General features: G+C 39.2%; 1 protein-coding gene across 1 annotated transcript in view; it reads left to right on the top strand.

Moving 5' to 3' along the window:
- The window catches only part of pde5ab (phosphodiesterase 5A, cGMP-specific, b), a gene marked incomplete in the record, with an annotated part of 64710 nt that overhangs the window by 11963 nt on the left and 29666 nt on the right, over positions 1-23081 (top strand). Inside the window, 7 exon segments of the mRNA XM_035675737.1 lie at positions 3887-3976; positions 5106-5177; positions 5395-5484; positions 5578-5715; positions 15825-15892; positions 22297-22405; positions 22501-22585. Of these exon segments, the coding sequence (XP_035531630.1) occupies positions 3887-3976; positions 5106-5177; positions 5395-5484; positions 5578-5715; positions 15825-15892; positions 22297-22405; positions 22501-22585 (652 nt within the window).

Below are 23081 nucleotides of genomic sequence, written 5' to 3'. Positions count from 1 at the left end.
CTGACTCAGTCAATGCAGTGTTACTCTAGTTTATCTAGTGTATGTGTAGAGTGTATGTATTTGTGCAAGTGTGTGTATGAAAGTGTGTGCTACTGCAGTACCTGATACTGCTTCCAGGAAGTCCATCTGCGTCATCTGAGGGACTCCCGAGCTCTCTGATTGGATCTTTACCTCCCTATTAGTGCGCTCAGGATTACATTGATTGTCTGCAGCGTGATGACAAACAACCCCCCCTCTGCCTGTTTACATTAGTTCAGTCCTCTGTGGGCTGCACTAAGTGTCTGGAAACAGCCTGGGCCAAACCAATCTTTAGAGAGGCTGGGGGGTTGATGTTGTTATCAATGCCTGCACTGTGCTGCATCCAAAATGCAGTCTTTAGGGGGGGCTGCAGGACTCATCTATCATTCACTAAGTTTTGTTTTGATTTCAGTTGATCCGGCCACATATTTCCTGGGTTTTCAAAGATAATTGTGTGTGTGAACTTTGTGGGCAGATAGTTGTCGTGCTCTGGAGAGAGGCTTGCTGTAGTGAAAGGCTATTGTGGCTAGTGTCAGAGTGAGTCATAGTGAAACAGGCAACGGTTGGGTTAGAGATTTAACCCATTATCAATAGGTTTAGATTTCCTCTATGTATACTGTTAATTGACTAATAAAAGATCATCTTCAAATAATGACCAATTTCCGAATAGCAAAAACATTAAGCTAACATTTAACAAATGGCAAACAAGGGTGCCCGGTTAGCTCAGTTGGTAGAGCTGGCGACCCATATACAGAGTTACTGCAGTGGCCCGGGTTCAAATCCGACCTGTTGCCCTTTGCTGCGTGTCATCCCCTCTCTCTACCCACCTTTCCTATCGATCTTCAGCTGTCTCTATCCAATAAAGGCATAAAAAGGCCAAAAAAATAACTTTAAAAAAACAAAAACAAATGGAAAACATTGCTATTTTATGGTCTAGAACATATTTCATGCAAGGACCCCCACAATAGATGCACATAAGACAGTCCCTCCAGGATTGTTGCTGCCTAAAATGCCTTATTTCACGGCAGCTTTTCTAAAGATTGTGATGCATATTGCGATGTTTTTAGGCATTTTCTTGCAAATAGTTGCACATTTCTTTGGTATATTTCATTAAAAAACAAAGGCAGCTTGTTGTAGACTAAAATCGCTAGTAGTTCGGTGACGAATAACTCAGTATTTTGTGCTGAGAAACTACATTGATTGGTCATATTTGTGGAAAGGTTGCATCGATTGGACAAAATTGGAAGGTCGCGGAGAATTCACAGGGATTGTTTGAATTTGCATTAATTCTTGGAATCACTTAGACCACAGACCCCCCAGTCTGAGACGATTGTGTGTTATGGAATCCCTATAAATTATAATCACTCAATCAGAATGACCAACCCTATTTCTTCCCTGGTTTCAACTCACAAAAATGTGCTAAAAGTTCAAATATTGTATTCATCCTTTTGCTGAGGACCCCATACAACCCACTCAAGGACCCCTGTTGGTCAGCAGATCCCAGAGTGAAAACCATTAGCCTAGAACACGAGACATAAGAAGAATGTGTGCTTATCTCATATTTGTTTACAAGTGGCCCGAACTATTTCTTTACTTAAAACATGTATACAAACATTTCATGAATGAGGCCCATTGTTTCACATGATAAATTCAGCATATTGTATCATGTCATAACATTCTCACCCTGTGCTGCTCTGAGTTTCCTCTTTTTGGTAGAAATAAAGTTATTCTCTAACTAATTGCAGTTGGCCGTATTTGGATATTTGGCATTAAGCTGCTGCTCAGCACTTCCTGCAGATGTCTTGCATTGAAAGCTACCAGAAAAGGAAAAGAATTATACAGTTTGTATACAAGTTTGTGTTGTATTTTATTGATAGCATCTTTTCCTGCAATTCAGGTCCATAATTAATTTGGTAAAGCAACTAAAAATTGACAAGGAAGCATCTGCTCCAACCAATATTTACCTCTCTCTCAGCCTGTAAATAAGGGCCACTACAGTGTACAGTATAGAGCTATTGGCAACCTGGGAATATGCACAAACATCCTGTTGTTATGCAACACAAGGAGCCATTTTATCAAACCATACCAAACCTTTTGTGTTTAGAATTGTGAAACTGGTGTAGTGCTCCTCTTCTAGTCATAGATTTATATATACACACACACACACACACACACACACGGACACACACACGCACACACACACGCACACACGCACACACAGTCCTATTGAGTTTAGAGGATTATGGTAATGGACAGAGGGAGGCAGAGTGTTTAAAGGTCAGCCTGTCCAACAGGAGAATAGTCCTCTAAACAAAACATCTCTCCACCCACCGGTCCTTAACATACCTTCAGAGGCCACTTCTCTCTCTTTGTGCCTCCTTGTGATTGATACCAAGCACTAATAAAACTGTGAGGCTTTTGTTTAGGAGAAGAGTGGAATTTTGTGTTGCATAATGCTGACAGCTGCATGTGCTGCAGCTAATACAGAATATCATTTTTTTAATGCAAATTGTTCCTGCATTTGTCAGGTGGTAGAACCGCTCACGTTCACGAGAGTTTGAGAACAGATGAGTTCTGGACCAATTCTGCTGATGACTCATACACTTTCAAACGTTCTCTCTTAATTTACAGCTCGCTAAACCCCACCCACCTTATTCAGCGTCGCTACAACTGTCATGCTTTCAGTGCTCAGAAAGGCAGGTGACAGTGGAAGATGAACTGCTTTACATTCTTGCTGTTTTTGAAACAATTCGTCCTTGATTTAAGACAAAAGAATATTTCTAGCTAGTGACCGTCAATTTTAGTGACTGAAATGACTGTTGCTGGATTTGATCAGATGTAGCAAATAAAGCCAATGTTGGCTACATTAGTTGTTTTAAAACACTCTAACCCAGTGGTTCCCAACCCCTTTTATATCTATAATCTATCTATAATTATCTATATATTTAGTAAACTGACATATTTTAGTGACATATTTTATGGATTTCATGTTATATTCAACCCACATAGTGAGCTCAATAACTGCAAGATGTTTGTGTGAAAGGAGTGATTTGGATGAATTTTGAGCAGATTATTTCCTGTTTATGGAACTTTTTATACAATTCTATGTATTATGTATTTTTTAACAATCATACAGACTTAATAGACAAATTTTGACAAATTAATTATTTTCTTCTCCCTGACGCTTGGTCATTGTTCTATTAGACAACTTACTTTACAAATTTCTTTACATTTACATTTCTTCACAGAAGTGAACCAAATGCTCATTAATGTTTCTAGCTGACTTGCTTTAAAAAGTGAATCTTTATTCCCTTGATAACTATGCACATGATATTGTGCTAAAATACTGTGGCTCATGTCCCAAAGTAGGAAAGTCAAAGTCACCATCCTCACCTGCTGATGATCAGTAGTAGATAGCATTGTTCCTGTAGAGCTAGTCCTTGTATATTATTATACAGTATTTTGTTTAATATTACGCTGCTGTTCCGTTCTAGAATATCCTTGTTTGGCTGCTTATGGACGTGTTTACAGCAGCTAATGCTACTTCAGGTATTTGGCCAGATCCCAAATCCAAAAAGGAGCACACAGACCCGCTAACATCCACACTCTGATAGCAGGGCCGGAAGATACTACACACTGGATGTGAACATCATCAAACAGCCTTTTAAGTAACGCTAGTTTTCTACTGTATGTAAGCTAGTTAGCTGGACATGCTAACAATTGCATCTTTCATTTTAGCTGATAGAAGCACTTAAATCTATTTACTGCTCTTCTGTTCTTGTGTTTTTGGTTATGGGAAGGCTAAAAAAACACTTTTTATTGCTTTAAAGATGGGATTGAGTTCTGTATATATGCTTTGTCTCCCCAGGACCCCAGGTTCAATGCTGAGGTGGACTTGATCACAGGTTACAAAACCCAGAGCATCCTTTGCCTGCCCATCAAGAACCACAGAGACGAGGTAAGACAGTGCACCTCGCATCCAGTACAGCTTGTGTTTAAAAAAAACACTTTTTAAAAAGGGATTTTTGTTGATTTCATTTATGTTTTATGACATTTGGGTTCATTTTACTCTTTGTGTTTTGTAATGTGTTTATAGTATTGTTCTGTTTTGTTGTAAAGCACTTTGCAACTGTGTTTTGAAAGGTGCTATATAAATTGAGTATAATGTATTATTATAAGGCCAGCATATAAAGCCAGTGGATGAACATCTTTATTACATTCTTTTCACAAAATATGTAATTTAATGTCTACTTACTAGCCTTTTCCAGTTATTTCAGTCGCATTTCATGGTCTTCTTCAGCGGATGGAGTTTGCTTGGTTGTGATAGAGATGGCTCAGTTGTCATCATGTAAGTAAGTATGGAACTTCACTGTGCCATCTCCATGACAACTGAGAAAACGTCATCCACTGAGGAAGACCATGATGTAAGTCTCTAGTAAGAAAACCCTGAGAAAAAGTTTTTTTCAAACTAATTTTTTCAATTATATTTTTTGGATATATTTTATTTTTGCAGTTTGTTGGGAGCTATATAAGTTCAAACCAAAATTATTTTGAAAACGTTTAAAGAAACAATAATTTTCAGAGATTTTTTAGATTTCTGTCTTCACCAGAGTTGAAGATAGATACCGCTTATTCTGTACTGAGCATGGACAGTGATATAGAGTCAACAGTTAATAAGAACATCCCCCATAATGTTGTACTGTTCGCTTGAGTGCTCACTAAGTTGCCTAAGTGCCCTAGTGCCCTTTAGACAAAATTGATTCTGTAAATCAGTTTCACGGATTTATTGCATCCTTTTCAAATAAACAGCTTTAGCGACGCAGGCCTTGTTAACAGCCACGTTTTTCTGGTTGTTGTGCATCATTTCAAAGAAAAAGTGTTATTTTCAACAGAGCTGTGTATATCTCAGCTGTACAACTCCTTTTTTAGTTTGTACAAAGACGCTGGCATAACTTAACTATGAACTCCGATTTCCATATTAAAAGTCAACACAGGTTATGCTCCAAGTTCTTTTTTAGATTTATGTAAAAGAACAAATTCTCCTTTTCATCAGCTTTACACTGTTTTATCAATCCTAATCATCACAGGTAGTTGGAGTGGCTCAAGCTATCAATAAGAAATGTGGGGAGGATGGGGCCTTCACTGACCAGGATGAAAAGGTTAGTAAAGCCCCCAAATACACTGCATGTAAAACCTCAGTCCGTCTTTGTCCACCTGTATGTGCCCTCCCTCATATCATCCGTCATGTTCCCCTTCTCTTTCTCCTCCTCCTTCATTGATTTATCTTTTTTCCATGCAACAGTCTGGCTTCTTTTCATTCCTTCCCCCCCGTGTTTGTAGGTGGTGTTCACATGTTGTTCTCTTCCTCTCCACCAGGACTTCTCGGCCTATTTGGCCTTCTCAGGCATCGTCCTGCACAACGCTCAGCTCTACGAGACATCGCAGCTGGAAAACAGACGCAATCAGGTGGGTGCCGCAGTGTTTCCGAAGGCATGTGTGCGCTCATAGACACGACTCTGAATGAGATGTATTTGTGTGCCTGTGTGTGTGTGTGTGCAGGTGCTGTTGGACCTGGCCAGTCTCATCTTTGAGGAGCAGCAGTGTCTGGAGGTTTTACTGAGGAAGATCGCAGGAACCATCCTGTCTTTTATGCAGGCCCAGGCTTGTACAGTCTTCATCGCTGACGAAGACTCCATGGTTAGCATACACACACACACACACACACACACACACACACATAAACATGCTGAAATGCCCATAACATGTTCATACTTGTCTGTGTAGTGCACCAAATCCATCTTCATAGCATGAAAACTTTATGATGATGATGATGATCCTTTTACAATGGATTGTTTGAATGCAGTAGAATAGAAGGACAGGATTATTTTAAGACGGGAACGAAACTAGAGCTGCATAATTAATGACAATATTATCGAAATCCAGTGCAATATCCAAATCACAAGAATCTGAAGTTTTGTGATACAGGTAAAATGTGTGACAAACAGCCTTATAAGGAACTACTGTAGTGCTGCAGATGTAAGTAATGTTTGTTTGGTACAGACCCAAACAAATGTCACATTGTTTTTTTAAGTGGAAATTACATTTATGACACAAAAATGATTATTCCTACTAATAGTGAACCATATTGCAATATCTGTCAAAATAATCGCAATATGATGTTTTTACCATATCGTGCAGCCCTAAACAAAACCAACCAATTAGAGCCGAGAAAGATAGTTGATTGTTAGGTCTCATTCCCAGGTCTTCAAATAATGACGCTTTGGGTTGGTGGCTTAGTATAGTTGATTATGTTGTTGTTGTTAAATAAGATTTAACAATAAACTATCTTTCTTGGCTCTGATTGGTTGTTTTTGTTCAGGCCCAGTGGATTCTTTTTAATGTCATTACAAACACTAGGAGGAGCAAGAGTAACCAGATTTTTTCACAGATTATCCATCTTATGTTATTCTGTCAGGATATAGTGAAAGTTTCAGCAAATATGACAAAAAATGATTTTTATAAAAGTTACCTACTGCAGCTTTAAACCCATGTGTTGCACATTTTCTTCAGCAACAGAATTAGTTCAGATTTCATTAGTGAAGCAAAAAGTCTTAACTCTTGCATTACTATTGCAACAGTAGATAATGTGATTTAAAACACTATTTTCTCACTTGCAAAAAACATTCTTTCTCCTTTGGTAACATGTGACACATTTAGAAAAGTGCTTGAGTTTAATAGTGTTCAGTCCCAGTTTTGTGGCATGAACTGTATATAAATTACAGCCACTATTCCTTTCTTTACTTCCATAGAGAAAATATGAGCTGTGTGTATATAAATAAGTACTGAATACTGAATGAGTTATTAGCACAAACGAAGACAAAGTGTGAGGGATGAACATATCTTGGAGCAATGGTGTGCATACATTATGCTCTACAGAGAAGCGAGAGAACAAGCTGTCAAGACAAAATGAAAAAGTGACAAATTCATGGAGTGGAAGAGTGAAGGCAAAGTGAAATGAGTGAATGATAATGATGTGAAGGAACAGAAGTGGAGTGGCAATATATTGAAGTAAACAAAATAATCCTCTTAAGCTGTACTGTCAAGCAAAAAAAATATATTATGTTTTTTCTCTTTTCATTTGTTTCCTATCATATTTCAAAACGCTGTGGGAGTTTGCATATCATCAAACTTAGTTTGCCTCCATCTGTGACTCTAGATTAACTAAAGTTGGGGCTTTTTGCCTTTATTGGCTAGGACAGCTGAAGATGACATGCAACAAAGGGCCACAGGTCGGATTTAAACCCGTGGCCGCTGCAGCAAGGACACAGCCTTGGTACATGGGGCGCCAGCTCTACCAGGCGAGCTATAGGGCGCCCCAATTGTTAATGAATCACAGTAATGTTAGAATACCTATTACTACGCTATGTTATCAGCTTGTTTTATCAAGCAGCAACAGGTGAGATGTTTGCGTACAGAAAACGTGTGAGCATCAATTTCAGGATGTGATAAATTGATGTTTTTAAATAGTTACAATAATGTGTTTAATCAGATTAGGTCCAGTGTGTAACATTGAGGAGGATCAATTGTCAGAAATGGAATATGATATTCATAGGTATGTTTTCATAGGTATGTTTTCATAGGAATTGTTGTGTTTTTCTTACCTCAGACTGAGTCGTTTTTATCTACACGGTTGCCTTCCGTGGAGTCCGCCATGTTGAACCGCCATGTTTCTACAGTAGCCCATAACAGACAAACCAAATTCTTACCTTAGTTAGGGCCTTTTGTGTTTTTTGATAGTTTCGCAACCAGAGTAGTTTCTCCTACACACTCTTCACAGCACGTTCTCATTCCCAGGATGCAAATACAAACATGAGCGGTGTTCTGTTAGTTGCAATCTAACTTCACTGCTAGATGCCACTAAATCCTACACATTGGAGTGTATAGGATTGACCTGAAGTTGAAGTGTTGACCATTTTAGCAAAAATGGCCGTGCTATTAAATACAATACATCTGAGAAGCAAGTGAATGATAAATGAAACAGAATCTCAGAATATCATGACTAGCATAACCTTTAAAAGTCTTAGTAAAGCCACAGCAGAACATATATATATTTGATCATATTTTTACTTATTTTCTTTTTTCTTTTTTTCTTCATTTCTTTTTCATGAGCTATACAGTAAAACATTTGACATGAAGCAGTTTATCTAAAGGTAGCATGTCAAAATAAGCAGCTGCTTAATTAGTAAATGGTACAACAATGGAAGGCTGCTTTGTCTCCCTTGAAACGAAATAAAATGAAGTTTAGCAGAAGGAAATGAATAGCAGCTTTCAGCAGCATGAGTTTCTGTTCTGCAAATCAAGAAGTTTTATATACAAAGCAGACAGAACAGTAGCTGGCCGCGTTTTAATGTAAATAGGGTCTATACTTCTCACTGACTGTGTCTTTCACTTAACTGACTCACTCACACACTATTAGAGTCCTCTGTGGGCATTAACATTTGTTTTGGCTTCTCCTCCTCAGGGGCGTTCAGTGCCTGAAAAACACACACTGACACACTTCACACTCACACACAGAAAACATGCACACCGGAAAAGGAAGCAAATTAACTGTCGTACGTGGAGGGAGATTGATAGATGAGCTTGGTTAGAGTATTCCCACATCTAGATAGGTGCTGATGCTTCTGAAAATCTCATGTATGCACAGGAACTCTATTCTACAATTGATATTTAAACATTATTTTGATCCAAACAGTCCAAAAATTAATACACATTAACATAACAGACAGGAAATGTGGAAGTACCACAGCTAATATACATGTTTTTGTCAATATGCACTTCAAGACTTAAGTATACTTCAACAGTGGAAGCACTCCAGCTGCCACAGGCCTATGTTGGTTGTGGTCAGTGATACAGCCTCTGGTTTTCACTGCTCTTTATTTTTCCATGCCTAAGACAGTCCACATGAGCAAGCGAAACATCAGATAAAGCTTTTGGCAGAGCAGCAGATTTTCAGGTCCTCCATTTTCTGGTTGGGTATAGGTGGTCTTAAATTACTAGAACACTTATACCTGGCACATTTTAAAGGCAACTTGAAGTTACTTTTGAATAATAGATCCAAATTGGTCTCTTTTTGTTTTCTTTGTTTTTGTTCCGTCCTATTCCCGAATATTGTAGGAAGCAGCACCCAGGAAACTGATCTGGATGAGGCTCAGTCCTCATTTGTCATTTGACCACTTCAACTTTCCTGATCTATTTACCAGGAAAACCACTGTGTTGGAATCTATATACTGATTTATCACAGTCTGCTTGTTAGTGCATACCAACAGCCTGGGAACCAGATGGATCTGCCAAGGTCAACCATGTTTCATTTGCTCTGGCAGATGCGTCTGGCCACCCTTCCATTCAAACTGAATTCCCCCCGTCCTCGATCTGGATGGGCAACTGCTTATTTAACATAAGGTGGGTTTTATATGATGATTGACAGATGAGTGTCAACGGTACAGTTGAGAGATGATGTGTCCATCTACTCGGAACATGGTCCGTCGTCGAGTGCTTGACAATTGCTTTTAGTTGTGCATTTAAGAGGGATTTCCCATTCCTCAAAAAAATCATTCTTAGGGTTTTCACACTTTTTCACACATTTTAATTCCATCATTTTATTTCAACTTTTCCTCAACTAAAAGCGAGTGCCACTTTATCACAAACTCACGAAAGAGGAAACATATCTGTCTCTTTTTGTGCTCGCTGTATTTATGGAGTAAGTGGAGTGGGAGTGCGTGGCGGTCAAGATGACGACAGCAAGTTAAGAGCTCTGCCACAGTTTTGGACCACAAACAGCAGTGCTTTGGAAGGAAGGTGGTGATTCAGGGTCATTTTCGTGAGGAGAAAATGACACAGCTAATATACTCGCAAAGAGACTGTCCACCCAGAAAATGCAGGGTTCCACAAGGCCTCCTTGGTTAGGGCATTGGCAATAAAAGAACATTGAAAGAAACTCTCAGGGTTTAGCCTCTTTGGGTTACTTACCATAGGCAGACTTTTTTTTTTTGCTAAAAGGAAGTATTTATTCTCTCAGACCTTTCTTGGTCATGCAGTCATTGGTAGTCCTAGACCCACCAATGGCTGCATGACTAGTTGCTTTTCAGAGAACTGCCCCAGTTATTTAATCCATTTCAATTGGTGTCGGTTGTGATCAGTTTGGAGATGTGTGAGTCAGAAATTTTTTTTGACCTCCTAAACAGAAAAACTGTCTGTTGGTTAACTGAGGAAAAATCCAGACAGAGGTTTCATCATGTCACTGAAAGCATTAGGAGTGGGATTATGTAAACATTTTACAGATGGCTATTATTTGCGGATTTAATGGGATGGTCAAAACATATTATACTTAACATGGTAATGGTGAAGTCTAATGGACTTCCTGGCCAGAATGTTTTTCTCACATAAGTATATTATCTAAAGAGTAGTAGTAGAATTTATTTGTAACCAACCGAAATGTGAAAGTCATCAATGAAAATCTATAGAGGTTTGTAAATGATGTTCAGCTTTTCAGTGAGATCAAGGTTTATTACAACTTGAGTATCATTTTTGTAGACAGTTATGTATGCTAAACAGACCTTAAGTTTAGTTCAGTTTGCCTGAATATAAGATAACCTTGATTTTTCAACACCTTTTTTGGAAAAAGACTTCATTAGACACAACCAACTTTCACTCTAGTCCTGAGATACTGTTAAGCCTTTAGAAACTCTCCTAGCTTGAACTGGGCTAACTTCTAGGGTGGACTCTTAGAGACACACTATAAAGGGAATTGTTAAAGAAATCTGAGGCACTCAAGAGGGTAGTAATTTTAAAAACCTCAAGGCTATTTACTTATAGTAACAGTTACCATGCCAAAACCATGCCTACTCATCAGCCATGCAGGCCTTCATAAGGGCAACTAGTCAAATGATTAGTGTCACATGATTTGGGTAGGTAGGTAAAGTCACATAAGAGACCATATTCAGCAGAGGAAACAACACATCAAAAACTCCACACAATGTCAAAACAGCGATAGACAAATAGAGAGCTATATACAAAACATCTTAAAACCTCTTATTGTTTCACTTTTAAGGACATCCAATCCCCAAACTGAAATTGTAATTGACACAGAACACTGATGGTAAGCAGTAACGACACTTTTCAGGGACTACAATGTGTTCTAATTCTGATATGCTCTTATAAAAAAAAAAAAATTAAAATATGAGGATGACCAATTATATCATAATGAAGTCATACTGGATGTACAAACAACCACTTCTCTAAACAAAGGACCTCTGAAGAACCTTTGTTTCTCTGAGTGCTTACTTTAGGCCTGATGTGTGTATGTCTGCCTGAGAAAGTCCTGCACACACACACACACACACACACACGCACACACAGCATTTGCCTGAATATAACAACAAGCCATTCTTAACGATAGTTTGACACATTCAACACATTTATTACTTGCAACCATGAGCCTTTCAACAAAAAAATGATGCATCTGACAGGTCTGGCGTTCTGACTGCCATGTTATTGTAAATACCTTTAGAGAATGGTATGTTATTTTAAGTACTGATGCCACAAAATGTCAACTTCAATGCACATTATTGCCTGTTTAGCAGCTGATGTGTGGGAGTTGGATTTTAACATTCAGGTGTGAAATCCTCTTGTTTAACTCATCAATCTTTTTTCCAGTGAAGATTCAAACATAGGGGGATGTCTTATTTCTGTGGCGTTAGTAATATTTTCCAATAAACAGGATTCATTGCAAAGTTTATCTGCACTTACCTACATCACTGCACTTGGCACACATCACTGCACCAAGTCATTTCCAAGCTCACCACCAATCCCAACAACAAGATTTCAGTTTTAGAGTTCATTCCACTGGGCTGATGGCTGACTGTACTGAATGTCAAGTTATTCTAAATATTGGTTTCAACCACACAGCCAATTCACCATTCAGTATTTGTGTTTAGGTCTGGGTTAACTGGATAGGGAACGCAATGCTGTTGAAGTGGTTTGTATTAGGTTACAAAACATCGGCGTTTTACATTGCCTGGTATTTATTATAACCAGGTTAGACCCATTGAAATGAAGGCTCTTGTTTGTCCTTGCTATGAAAGAAGCTTTCATAAAAGTTCCAGAACAGCTCTAAATAACAGATGTATTCAAAAGACAGTCAAGGAAGATTAAAGGACTGAGAAAATCCTGCCTCTAGTGGTATACTGTATATACCTGCATATAGTTTTGGTTTTATGTGTCCAAGTTTTGAGATATCTGTCTCCGAGATTTTTACCTCCACCCCAAAACAAAGGTGATGTGTTTTGACATTAAATGAAGGACACAAGGAACAAGGTCCCAGTTCATCTGATTAATCCTCAGACATCACTACGAGGATTTTCCATTGGAACTACTTTCTACTGAAGAAATAGTCCCTCTTAAAACGGCTGACCAAAGCTGCCAAAATTGGATTACCAATCAGGCAACCAGAATCTCAGGGGCTCCAAAGGCCCCAGGTAGCCTGTTTGTCAGTATTTTTGGGGTAATTTGATTAATTTGCTTTGTAATATGCAACACTAAACATTCATGATGGATGAGAGGATGAACCCTACAGAATTTTGTGATCCCCTGACCATTTCTTTAGCAACGCCATGAGGTTGACATTTGAGGATTTTAAGGAATTGTCTCGTCAAATATTAGATAGATTGCCATGAAATTTGGTACCAGCATTCTTGTTCCCCTGAGGACTGATTTTGATAACCTTGGTGATCCACAGATCTTTCATCTAGCTCAGTCATCAGGCAAAAAAATCCTATTTGTCCCATAGAAATATCTAAGCTAACGACATCCCCATCATAAAATTAGTAAATGTTAGCATGCTAACATGCTAAACTAAGATGGGGAACATTAACATGGTCTCATTTTCATTAGCCATGTTTCCATCAAGTTCGGTCTAGACCTGCTCTATTTGAAAAGTGTCCTGAGATAACTTCTGTTATGAATTGTGCTATACAAATAAAATTGAATTGAATTGAATTGAATCAAGGTATTATTGCGCATTTTTAAGTATCCCATCAGAAAAGTTTGAATTAACTTTTACACGTGCTTGAGGTGGTTTTTGATGCCATTAATGGGGCGCCTAATTTGCATTTTCTTTTTTGTGACATTTCAAAAGTGAGCTACAAAATCACATGACAATTAAATTACGGTAATTGTGAACATTATTCACAGTAATATTCTGACGCTAGCAGTTAGCTAGTACAGCCTCACATAGCCACTAACTATGTCAACTAATTGACATTCAGAAGACCTTGGATAATTTGGGTGGACCAGCTCTTTAATATGATGAATCATGATGTTTTATTTCATGTACTGAGCTCTATATGCTCTGTTATAAGCCACTTTATTATAACATGTATATGTGTGTGTGTGTGTTTGTCCCTCTCATGACCTCAGGGTTGCCAGACCAGCTGTCTCCTTTTCTTTCATACCCCTCCCCTTTTTTCTCTCTTCTGTCTCTTTCCTTACTAAACATTTACTCTGAGATTAGGAACTTTTACTGGCCTTATCTGCCAGACGGCCCTCTGTATACAGGTGTCAGCGTTACACGTCTGTAGTTTCTCAAGCAGGACCCACAGGTCTGTGGATTTTAACATAACCTCTTCTCAAGGAATGAAGCTTTCCTGTAGGAAGTCTAGTAAATGACTGGTCTTTAAAACTCCACTGTACCGACAATAACACGGGAGTTTTCAAGACGTTGGCCTGCGTTGGCTCTCTTCACTTTACGGCAGTGTGTGGCATCTGTTTAGAAACAGTGATGTGTGTATGCTTGTGTTCATATTGTATGTATATGTGTAAGTGTGTGTATATGAAATAACTTCTATGTGTTATGCTTGTATGCATGTGTGTGTTTTGTTCGTATCTGTTTGCATGTGTCTGAGCATGCTGGCATTTGTATGGTGTGTGTGCATGAATGTGTGTGTTTTGGGTTTGGGTGTGTGACTGTTATGTGATAGGGTTTGACATCTGGCTCGCCACTGGGAGCGTTTTGTTCTCCTGAGTTGTTTAACTCTCCCCAGTAGAAATAATTCTGGAATTGGCTACATGTGTCCTGAAACATATTGTGTGTGTGTACATGTTGTACCAATCTGTACAGTTGTTAAACTACCTGCTGTTTTCTATTTTCTCTTTATTTTCTGTCCTCCCTACCCCTCCCAGTCTTCCCTCCCTTTTCCTCCTGTCTAAACAATAAAATATGCATTTTTTAATTGCTTTCCAATACCACCCATATGATTATTCATATTTAGTTTTTTCATCTACAGCCTCGAGTTTAGGTAACTGAAAGTAGTTGGTCAACTTTCGAGAAATATGCAAAGAACTTGACATGATTAAAACACTCTGTAAGGGTAAGGGTGTAATTAAACATCAGCATGGCAACATGAAAAGAGACACTGACCATTGATGTCTGTACCAAATTTCAATTTCACCAGCATACCAAAACTGCAATCCCTAGAGCTACACTGTTGGCACTGCATGGCGGAAACTACTTGTTTAATTAGAGAAAGACTGCAGTCATGGTTAAAATAAATCAGCAACTGTTAGTAGGAGACAGAATGCAATTCAGAGTTTCTTGTGTTAAATCTTTGTTGACCCATCCATGAGTCTAAACTTCTCACTGAAATCATTTTGCAGTGGTCTAACAATGTCAAGCTACTTCTGCCTTTGCTACCTAGGGAGGACCACACAAGAGGTCACTTTCTAGGAAAGCATTTGAACAACTAATGCTGCCAGTTTTCTGGTTAGGACAGTATCCGATCTCTTTCCTTTGGTTTCATTCTCCAATGCTCAGCTCCTCTATTAAACCCATAAATCACACAGTGTGGTGTGTCGTGTTATGGATTGAGAAAATGACTGGTGATGCATGAGATTGATGTACCTGCCACTGACGCTGATAACTGCTTGTGAAAACAGACATCACCAGGGAACCATCCTTCCTTGACATGTAAAATCTTTACTGATCCTTCCAAAGAATATGGGAAGACAAGCCCGATTTATTTCAATATTCCTACACGCAGGAAAAAAAATCCATTATCCAATGTCATCCTGTTATAAACTTTCCCCCTTGCCAGAGACCCCAATAAATGTCATAACATTGCCGGGTCCTTTTTCTGTTTAAAACAGCTTTATTACCCTCACCTAGATAGATCAGAGTGAAGTCATGCCACAGAACGAAGGTGTGTGTATGTGCGTGCAAGGGTAAGGGGGCTAATTTTTCCAAAACGAAGAAGCCTCGTCCATCTTTAACATCCTGTCCCCACCTCTTAAAAATGGAAAAAGGATCCTTTGCGAGGGGTTGGGAGTGCAGGTTGAGAGAAAACAAGTCCCTATAAGGGGGGGAAAGGCAAAAGGAATGTCGAAATAAACTCTCCTTCTGGCAAGGCTTGATGGGTAATAGATCAACGTCGCTTTTTCTCATGCCTGCAGACGTGTTTTAGGCAGCGTGCACGGTACCACTGCTTAATTTACAGTATTTGGATGTGGGGTTTAACTGTAATGGCTTAATTGGAAGGAATGAGGAAGTTGATATGGCCAGAAAACATACAAGGTGGACCTGCAGCAAGGCACTGAAGACCTTTTTTGAGCTTCGAATTCAGACCAAACCAAGTGTGTATTTATGTGTTGTCACCTGATCCTAATGTCATTATGCTAAGCACACATTGCCCCCCAAAAAGCTACATCCCTCAGTCTGCAATTTCAGACAAATAAATGTGCTTTTATTCTTTTTGCAGAACTCCTTCTCCAGTGTCTTTCACATGGAATATGAGGAGCTGGGTGAAGTCCTAGACGCCCCCAAAAGGTAAGGTGATCACCCTCAACTGAAAACCGTTATTGAATTAAAAGTCCTGCAGATTAGTCTTGAGGCGTACTGCAGCTATTTCCACCAGTTATTAGCGCTAATGTTTCCTTGAATTTGCAAACTACCCTTTTCCTCACCTAAGAGGCCCTCGGATGACGTTTGTGTAACAGGCACTTGGATTCATTATCGTTATATACGCTCACAGAAGGAGAAGCAGAAAAATGGTTGTCAGGCAATGTTTTGGCAGTATAGAGAAAGCCTTATTGTGCCCATTCAGTCACTCTGAATTTTAAGAGTAAAGACAAGACAGAGTGGCTCGCTCCAATACTCATAAGTTTGCAGAGCTGATTTGCAGCCCCGTGGGATCTTTCTGAGGTAATCCGCCTTCTTCACCTGCCAAATTCCCAGACATTTGATCGCCCGCTTTGGACTCAAAGCGCTTGTTCTCATTAGCCAGGCTCCTTTGGCTCAACGCACAGTCTTTAGAGTTGATTTGACAGCTCCTCAATCACAACCTGTTTATCATGACGAAGTAGGCCCTTTTACTATCTTGGAGGCGGTCCGAGACCTTTCCAAGAGGGTCTAACGATCATCCGTCACGCACAGACACAGTTGTTTTTAGGTCAGCATGCACCGTTATTGCATGTGACAGCTATATTAGTTGCATATTTGAAGCAGGAGTTGTACTACAGTGGATGGAGATGGATTAGGGAAAATACATTACAAAATACAATTCCTGTTACCTTATTTGTACTGTATATTACCACTCACAAAAGCACTTGTTATATGAAGAATTATTGAAACATTGTCATAGAGCTACCTTTACATCACAACCATTAACAAATGAGAACACTGTGGCATTGTTGGTGTGTTTTTCCAAATTAAAGCCCCATTTCCAATAAACTATAAGTTAACAGTGAAGAATGTGAAAAAAAAATCACAATTCACTGTCCACTTTTCAACCACTTCTCACAGCTTTTATTATGAAGACCATGTAAACTCTTTCCACTGATAAGGCTGCACATTAGTTTACATGAACACTGGGTTGGCTTTGTTCACCAAACTGTATTTGCCACTACAGGTGAATAGGGTTAGAAAATATTTTTTTATATTGAGCGTTCTCTTACGTTTTGATGGCTACGTATGCAAATGAGGCATTATCTAGTTATTTTGCATACAGAAATCAGTGAATAACTCATTGTATTTTGTTGACATATTAAAGTCAAAGGTTTAGAGACAGAGGGAATTTTAGTTCTTCCTTTTTATCACTCCATAAATGAGAAAATACTGTCAACAACCATAAAAAAACTATTTCCGCCATGTTCCTGGGGACAAAATGTGATATAAATCATGCTATGAATGATATATAAACAAAGCTCTCAGAATATAGCTAGGAATAAAACTGTAAGTTTTGGTGTATGTAAGTTCTACTGAAGCAGAGATCTCTGGCTCAGAGTGTGCGGGAAAAAAAAACTCAGTATGGAAAAAGACACAACAGGTGAATACAGTAATTTAACTATAGATATCCCCAGTGGATTACTTACATTAAGACAGTTCTTTCTGGTAATACAAGTTTTCTGAAATGTTATGTTTAATTATTTGATGCTAACTTTTAGTGAAACCTACAGGCACATATAGACAAAGTGTGATAAAATAAACACCTAAATGTCAATTATGGGGCTTTCATTTCCACTACTCTGAAAGAAGACATGAAAGACAAAAAAATGTCTGGTACATAAATAAAAAAAAAAGTGTTTTTGCCTGTAGTGTATCTCCTTAAGGGTGTACAGGCAGGATGAGTAGATGTTTGGGATGAGCAGAAAAGGCTTGGAGGAGGCTACAGCTGCAGAGCTTCCTGACATCAACTCGTGCTCCAGCCAGGAGGAGTGAATAAGCCGTAATATGATTTAAGACGCAATGAGATATAAAGCCCTCCCCCTTCCTCCCTCCTCCTCCGGCCCCCCTCATCTCCAGGGTGGCCTGTCCTCCCCAGTTGCTACGCAGCATCTAAAATTCAATCTTAATCTCAGCCCAAGCAACAGAACTGGACTGTGTGCATGTGTGCACAATTGTGTTTGCTGTATGGGGCCTATATTGGTCTTATATTAGGTTTTGGCCTCAGTATGGTCTACCTGAAATACAGATATGCTGCACATTGATGGATTACATAATCATAGTAGAATGTATTGTTAATACACTAGATGTGCAAGAATTCCTTAACCTGATTTCATAGTAATGAGAGCAGATCAGTTTTCCTTAAGTATGTACGGTATGTGCTTCAGCTAGAACTACTGTGTAGGTTTCCAATACTGAATAAGTAGCTTCTCCATCCTGACAAGAATAAACATCTGGAGGATATGCTGAATACTTGGAATTCCTCAAGAAATGGTCAGATTCACACATGTTGATTATTGGGACAAAATGTCAGCTCGCAGCTGCTTTAATTGAGGCGTTTTAGTATCAAACCAACATCTGCGTCAGATTGTGAGAGTCTATGACATGTGATTGTATGAATAAGGATACTTATTACTTAGCATTATAATGAGAGAAATTAAAATAAATAAATTGACCAAAAAACTTCAAATACTATTTGAAATAATAAAACTTTGGTTTGACAAAAGCTGAAGTAAAAAGCCGAAATAGTTTGCGCGGTTGTCACGAAGATGGTTCAGTTGTCAGCGGTTCAATCACGAAATAACCATGAGATGCAATTAAAAACTCAGTAAAAAGAGCTACTAATTGGACCATGATTTTTCTGACTTCAACCAAAATAAGAAATTATGAAAAGTCATCTGAAAATGCTAACACAAATGAGCTACTGGGCCGCTTTGAACCCTGTGTTGCTCTTCCCAGTGAGTTGTGTACAGCATTTGCTGGGTTTGCTCATGTGGTAATTTTATTAAAAACTTGGAATATGTACCCTGTAAGCAAAGTCCCAGTTGAAATAATGATGGTCTTAGCCTTGTAAGACCCACCCTAACCCCTAACCAACCATACCTGTATACCCCTAACCCTGAACCCCAAACTCGGCTATGATGGGCAGATGGGTTTAATCAGGTTAAAACTACATTTTGACACAGGGACACTCACTTAACTCACTTACTTATACATCAACTAATATTGTACTTTTTTTGGGACCCTTGATGGTCTAGGGCCCCAGGACAGTTGCTAACTTGGCCTGGTTGGTAATCCAGCCTTGGTTCTAAATTGACAATTTATGTTTTTCTAGGAAATTTAAAGGATTATTTGAGTCATTATAGTTCCATGCTCAACCCTTAGTCATAGGTATGCTATCAGGTAACTCAACCATACACCTAATCTGTAGCAACTAGCCTACAGACTGCTTATAGCACATACTGCTTAAGCATGTCATATGATTTTAAAAAATACAGTATGCTACCCTTCTGGAAGATGTAGTTCAACTAGGAGCATTAAAACATGTCCATACCCTAACCCTCTCCAGTGCAACAAATGTGTGTCTGCAGCTGAAAATATTCCCCCAAAAATGCACCATTTACTCCAGTTTGAGTAATGTTGGAGTAGTGTATTTATGGTTAACTTTTTAAGAGGAGTAGGGAAGTCAGAACGGATGGAGAAATGGACTAGCACAGTGTTGGTTTTGGTCCTTTTATTGGATATTTTGACAGTAATAAGATAAGATACATTTTAAAATAATGCCAGCCATAACCTTTAAACACAGACCAATATGACTACCCATAAGGCCTGAATAACACCTGAATTTCTTTTCAAAAACAGGAAGCTCACAGTTGATACTGATATATCTTCATTGTACTGAGAACAGGGTCACAAGCAATGCTTTCTCTCAGGTTTTATTGATTCTATTCTTGCACTAATACCTTCTCAGGCAGAGAGAAAGCTAAAAGACATAAAATCAATAAAACCTGATAGAAAACAGAGTTTGTGACCTCCTTTTTTTGGTAGTAGACCTGTCAGCTTCCTGTTTTGAGGTTTTTCCAGGGTATGAACAGATCGAACTGCTTTTAAACCCATTGAGTGGATATCCTCCAAATTAAATCGGTTATATCTGCGTGTGCAAACAAAGTTCAGTATGTAAGTGAGCAAGCAAAGAGAGGGAAATAGGCAGTTGTGAAGCTCCCAACACTGTCAGGGATGACACAAACCAGATGTCTAATCTTGTCTCGTCCTTCATAACGTCTCATTTTTTTACAGCCTGCTCTCGTGGCTGTTTAGATCTAATAACTGCCTTTAGATACCACTGTGTGTATGTGCTGTTTCACTGGGAGGGCTGCGATATGGCAAAACCGGGCAGCTCCAACTGGGGCCAACGCGGGAGGGGAGGGGCCCCTGCAGGATGTTAGCTTTGACCGTCTGGAACCGCAGGAGGCTTTTTATAGTGACATTAACCTCGGGCTGCGGCTTCCGAATGACAAGGCGCCTGTTTCGCCAAAGCAGGAAGTTCAGTCAAGCTGAACCGATGTTGATCCGGCTCGCAGGAATGGCAGGCGGAGCGTTTCAGGTTGACAGAATGGGGCAGTCAACTTTTTCTGGATCTGGAGTTTGATTGTGGGCCCGAATTGAAAGCCCGTGTAGTGCTGTCATGGTTTTTAGTGATGCCGGTGGCTATTCTGTGGCCTCATTTAAGTCAATCACAGAGAGAGGGAAAGGAAATGTGGATTTTAGTGTGTTTGGGTAATTAAACTCGAGCACAAACGCACGTACTGTGCAGCATGTCCATCTGAAGCGCGTGTGTGAGAGAGAGAAAGAGCTGAGGCCAGTATGGACAGAACACATTGTTATAATTACCCTGAAGCCTTAAAGTCATCCAAAATGAAACAGTTCATGGATAGAATGTTGGAAACCAAGCAAAACACACACACAGAAACACTCACACAAGAACAAAAGTATTCATTAAACAAAAACACAGTGTAAAAAATTAAGTAGTCGAAAATAAAAATATTCAAATAAAGTACAAGTACCTCAAAATTACAGTACAGTGCTTGAGTAAATGTACTTAGTTACATACTGCTTTTCTCCTGAGCACACACCCACTGAAACACACATTTTCTATTTGATGTCCTTTCTGTCATTCACTAACACACTCTCATATTCCCTCCCACTCGCGCACACACATACCGTCCTGCCGCAGCACTACAGCCAAAATCCACTGGCTTTTGCCATAACCTCATGTTATGTTTATATATCCATTTTCCATCATTTATCATTGCAGTATTATAGCTGACTCTGTGGTCGGACTTGGAGCGAGTAAAGATAACAAACAGGCTTATTAAGCGCTGACAGACGTGACTGACTGCTTCAGCTCTCAGACCTGAGCCAGGGCATGGGGTGGACTCAGGTGCAGCCTTGTGGCTGCAGTTCTCTCATTAACCAGCAGATGTTTTATTACTCAGTGCAGTCGGCCCTGGAGCTTTAGAAGCAGGTTTAGGGTTATAGTGGTTGCCGGATTGATCCAAGGCTCAGCTGGGCAAAGCTGAGTGAAGAAACAGTCCAGATAAATCTTCCAGGTGTCACTAAGAAAGTTTCTTAATCCATTTATGTTCCAAATACAAAAATATTGTAATGGTGGATTTCTACTCAAAATGCTCATTATTAAATACTTTGTGTTTTTTTGTATGTCCAAATTAAATGGATAGTTATAGACTAAAATGTTTTGATTTCACAACCTGCAAGTGTGTAAGTGTAGTTTAGCACTCATCAAGCTTGTTTTCAGTAACAACAACAGCTGTTTTTAACCAAAAAGATAAATCCATTGTACGCCACCTGCCCGGCACCAAACAGCAGAAAGACAAAGTTAGCGGCTAGCTGGTGAGCATAGTGGAGCATTTAGCAGCTAAAGAGTCAGATACATTTACCTCAGGAGTTGGTGGAGCCCAAAACAGAGCTAAAAGCATAGTGAATATTAAACTCACATTCATCAGCTGGACACAAACACCACTCCAAATGAATGCTAATGTTGCTCTGTGTCTGTTGGTTAAAGTATGGAATTGGTTGCCAACACGTCAGCCATATCAATTTTATGAGGTGATAATGTGTCAGGGTTACAATATTTACAGTTTGTTGTGCTGCCCTCAAGTGTCTAAACAGTATTATTATTTTAATCTGACAGGCTAAGACACCATGTTTTACATCAAATGTATATAGTCTATATTCATTGTGTATCATTTTATAATTACACATTCAGACATCTTTGTTGGGTTTAAACAATATATTTGGCAGACGATTCTGTCCAACATGACTTATAAGTGCATTCGAAGTCCATACAACCCCAAGCTAACTGTCTTAAAATTGGAAAGTGTGTTCTAGTACTGTCTAAACAACACGGATTGGTACATACAAACGTGGTGTTTCTTCTCATTATGAATGGTTCATTATGAAGTTGTTTGTGTGGTTATGTGTCTCCTCAGGGACTGTGATGTCAGTCAGATTAACTACATGTACGCCCAGTATGTTAAAAACACCATGCTGCCTCTCAACATCGCAGACGTCACCAAGGACCAACGCTTCCCCTGGACAGTTAGTAAATGTTTTCTTTTCTTTTTCTGTTTCTTTTTCTGTTCTTTCCTCTCCTTTTCCCAAATTGAGTAATTATCTACCTTGTCCTCTGACAGAGTGAAAACCCAGATCACACCAGCAACCAGATAAAGAGCTTGCTCTGCACTCCCATCAGGAATGGCAAGAAGGACAAAGTCATAGGTAGGATCTCTCTCTCTCTCTCTCTCTGTGGAGCACCCTTTAGAAGTACAAAACCACCTTTTTTTCATCTGTTCATGACAGTAGCTTAGCTGCAGTAAGATCTGCCTGGAGAAAACCAGCAAGGACCGATATGGGTTTTCAAGATGAACAGGTTTAAAAAATAAAACAGCAGCAAGACGTTGGGTGTAGACCATCAGCACAGACAGATAAGAGGTCTTTCTAATTAGTGGTTCCTTTAAAGTGTATTTTCATTATGGAGACTGCCAGTGTCAACCTCACATATTGGCAAACATACCCAGAGAGTACTGAGCTCAGCTGTCTGTGGTTTTCCAGTTACTGTTCAAGGCAGGGATGTAACATCAGCACCCAGGGTTAGAGGCTTTAACAATCTTAAATTATAGCCCTGATAACACATTAAGCCTGCATAGCATTACCGCTTTTATCATTCGTCCATGAATCGTCCTGCCACTCCATCCATCACAGTGATTATCATCAG

This window comes from Morone saxatilis, unplaced genomic scaffold (assembly GCF_004916995.1).
Source record: "Morone saxatilis isolate NCDOM2014 unplaced genomic scaffold, NCSU_SB_2.0 Contig4, whole genome shotgun sequence".
In the NCBI taxonomy this organism is placed as follows: domain Eukaryota; kingdom Metazoa; phylum Chordata; class Actinopteri; family Moronidae; genus Morone; species Morone saxatilis.
The sequence above is the reverse complement of the archived record's forward strand: the minus strand, read 5'-3'. Positions and strand labels throughout refer to the sequence as shown.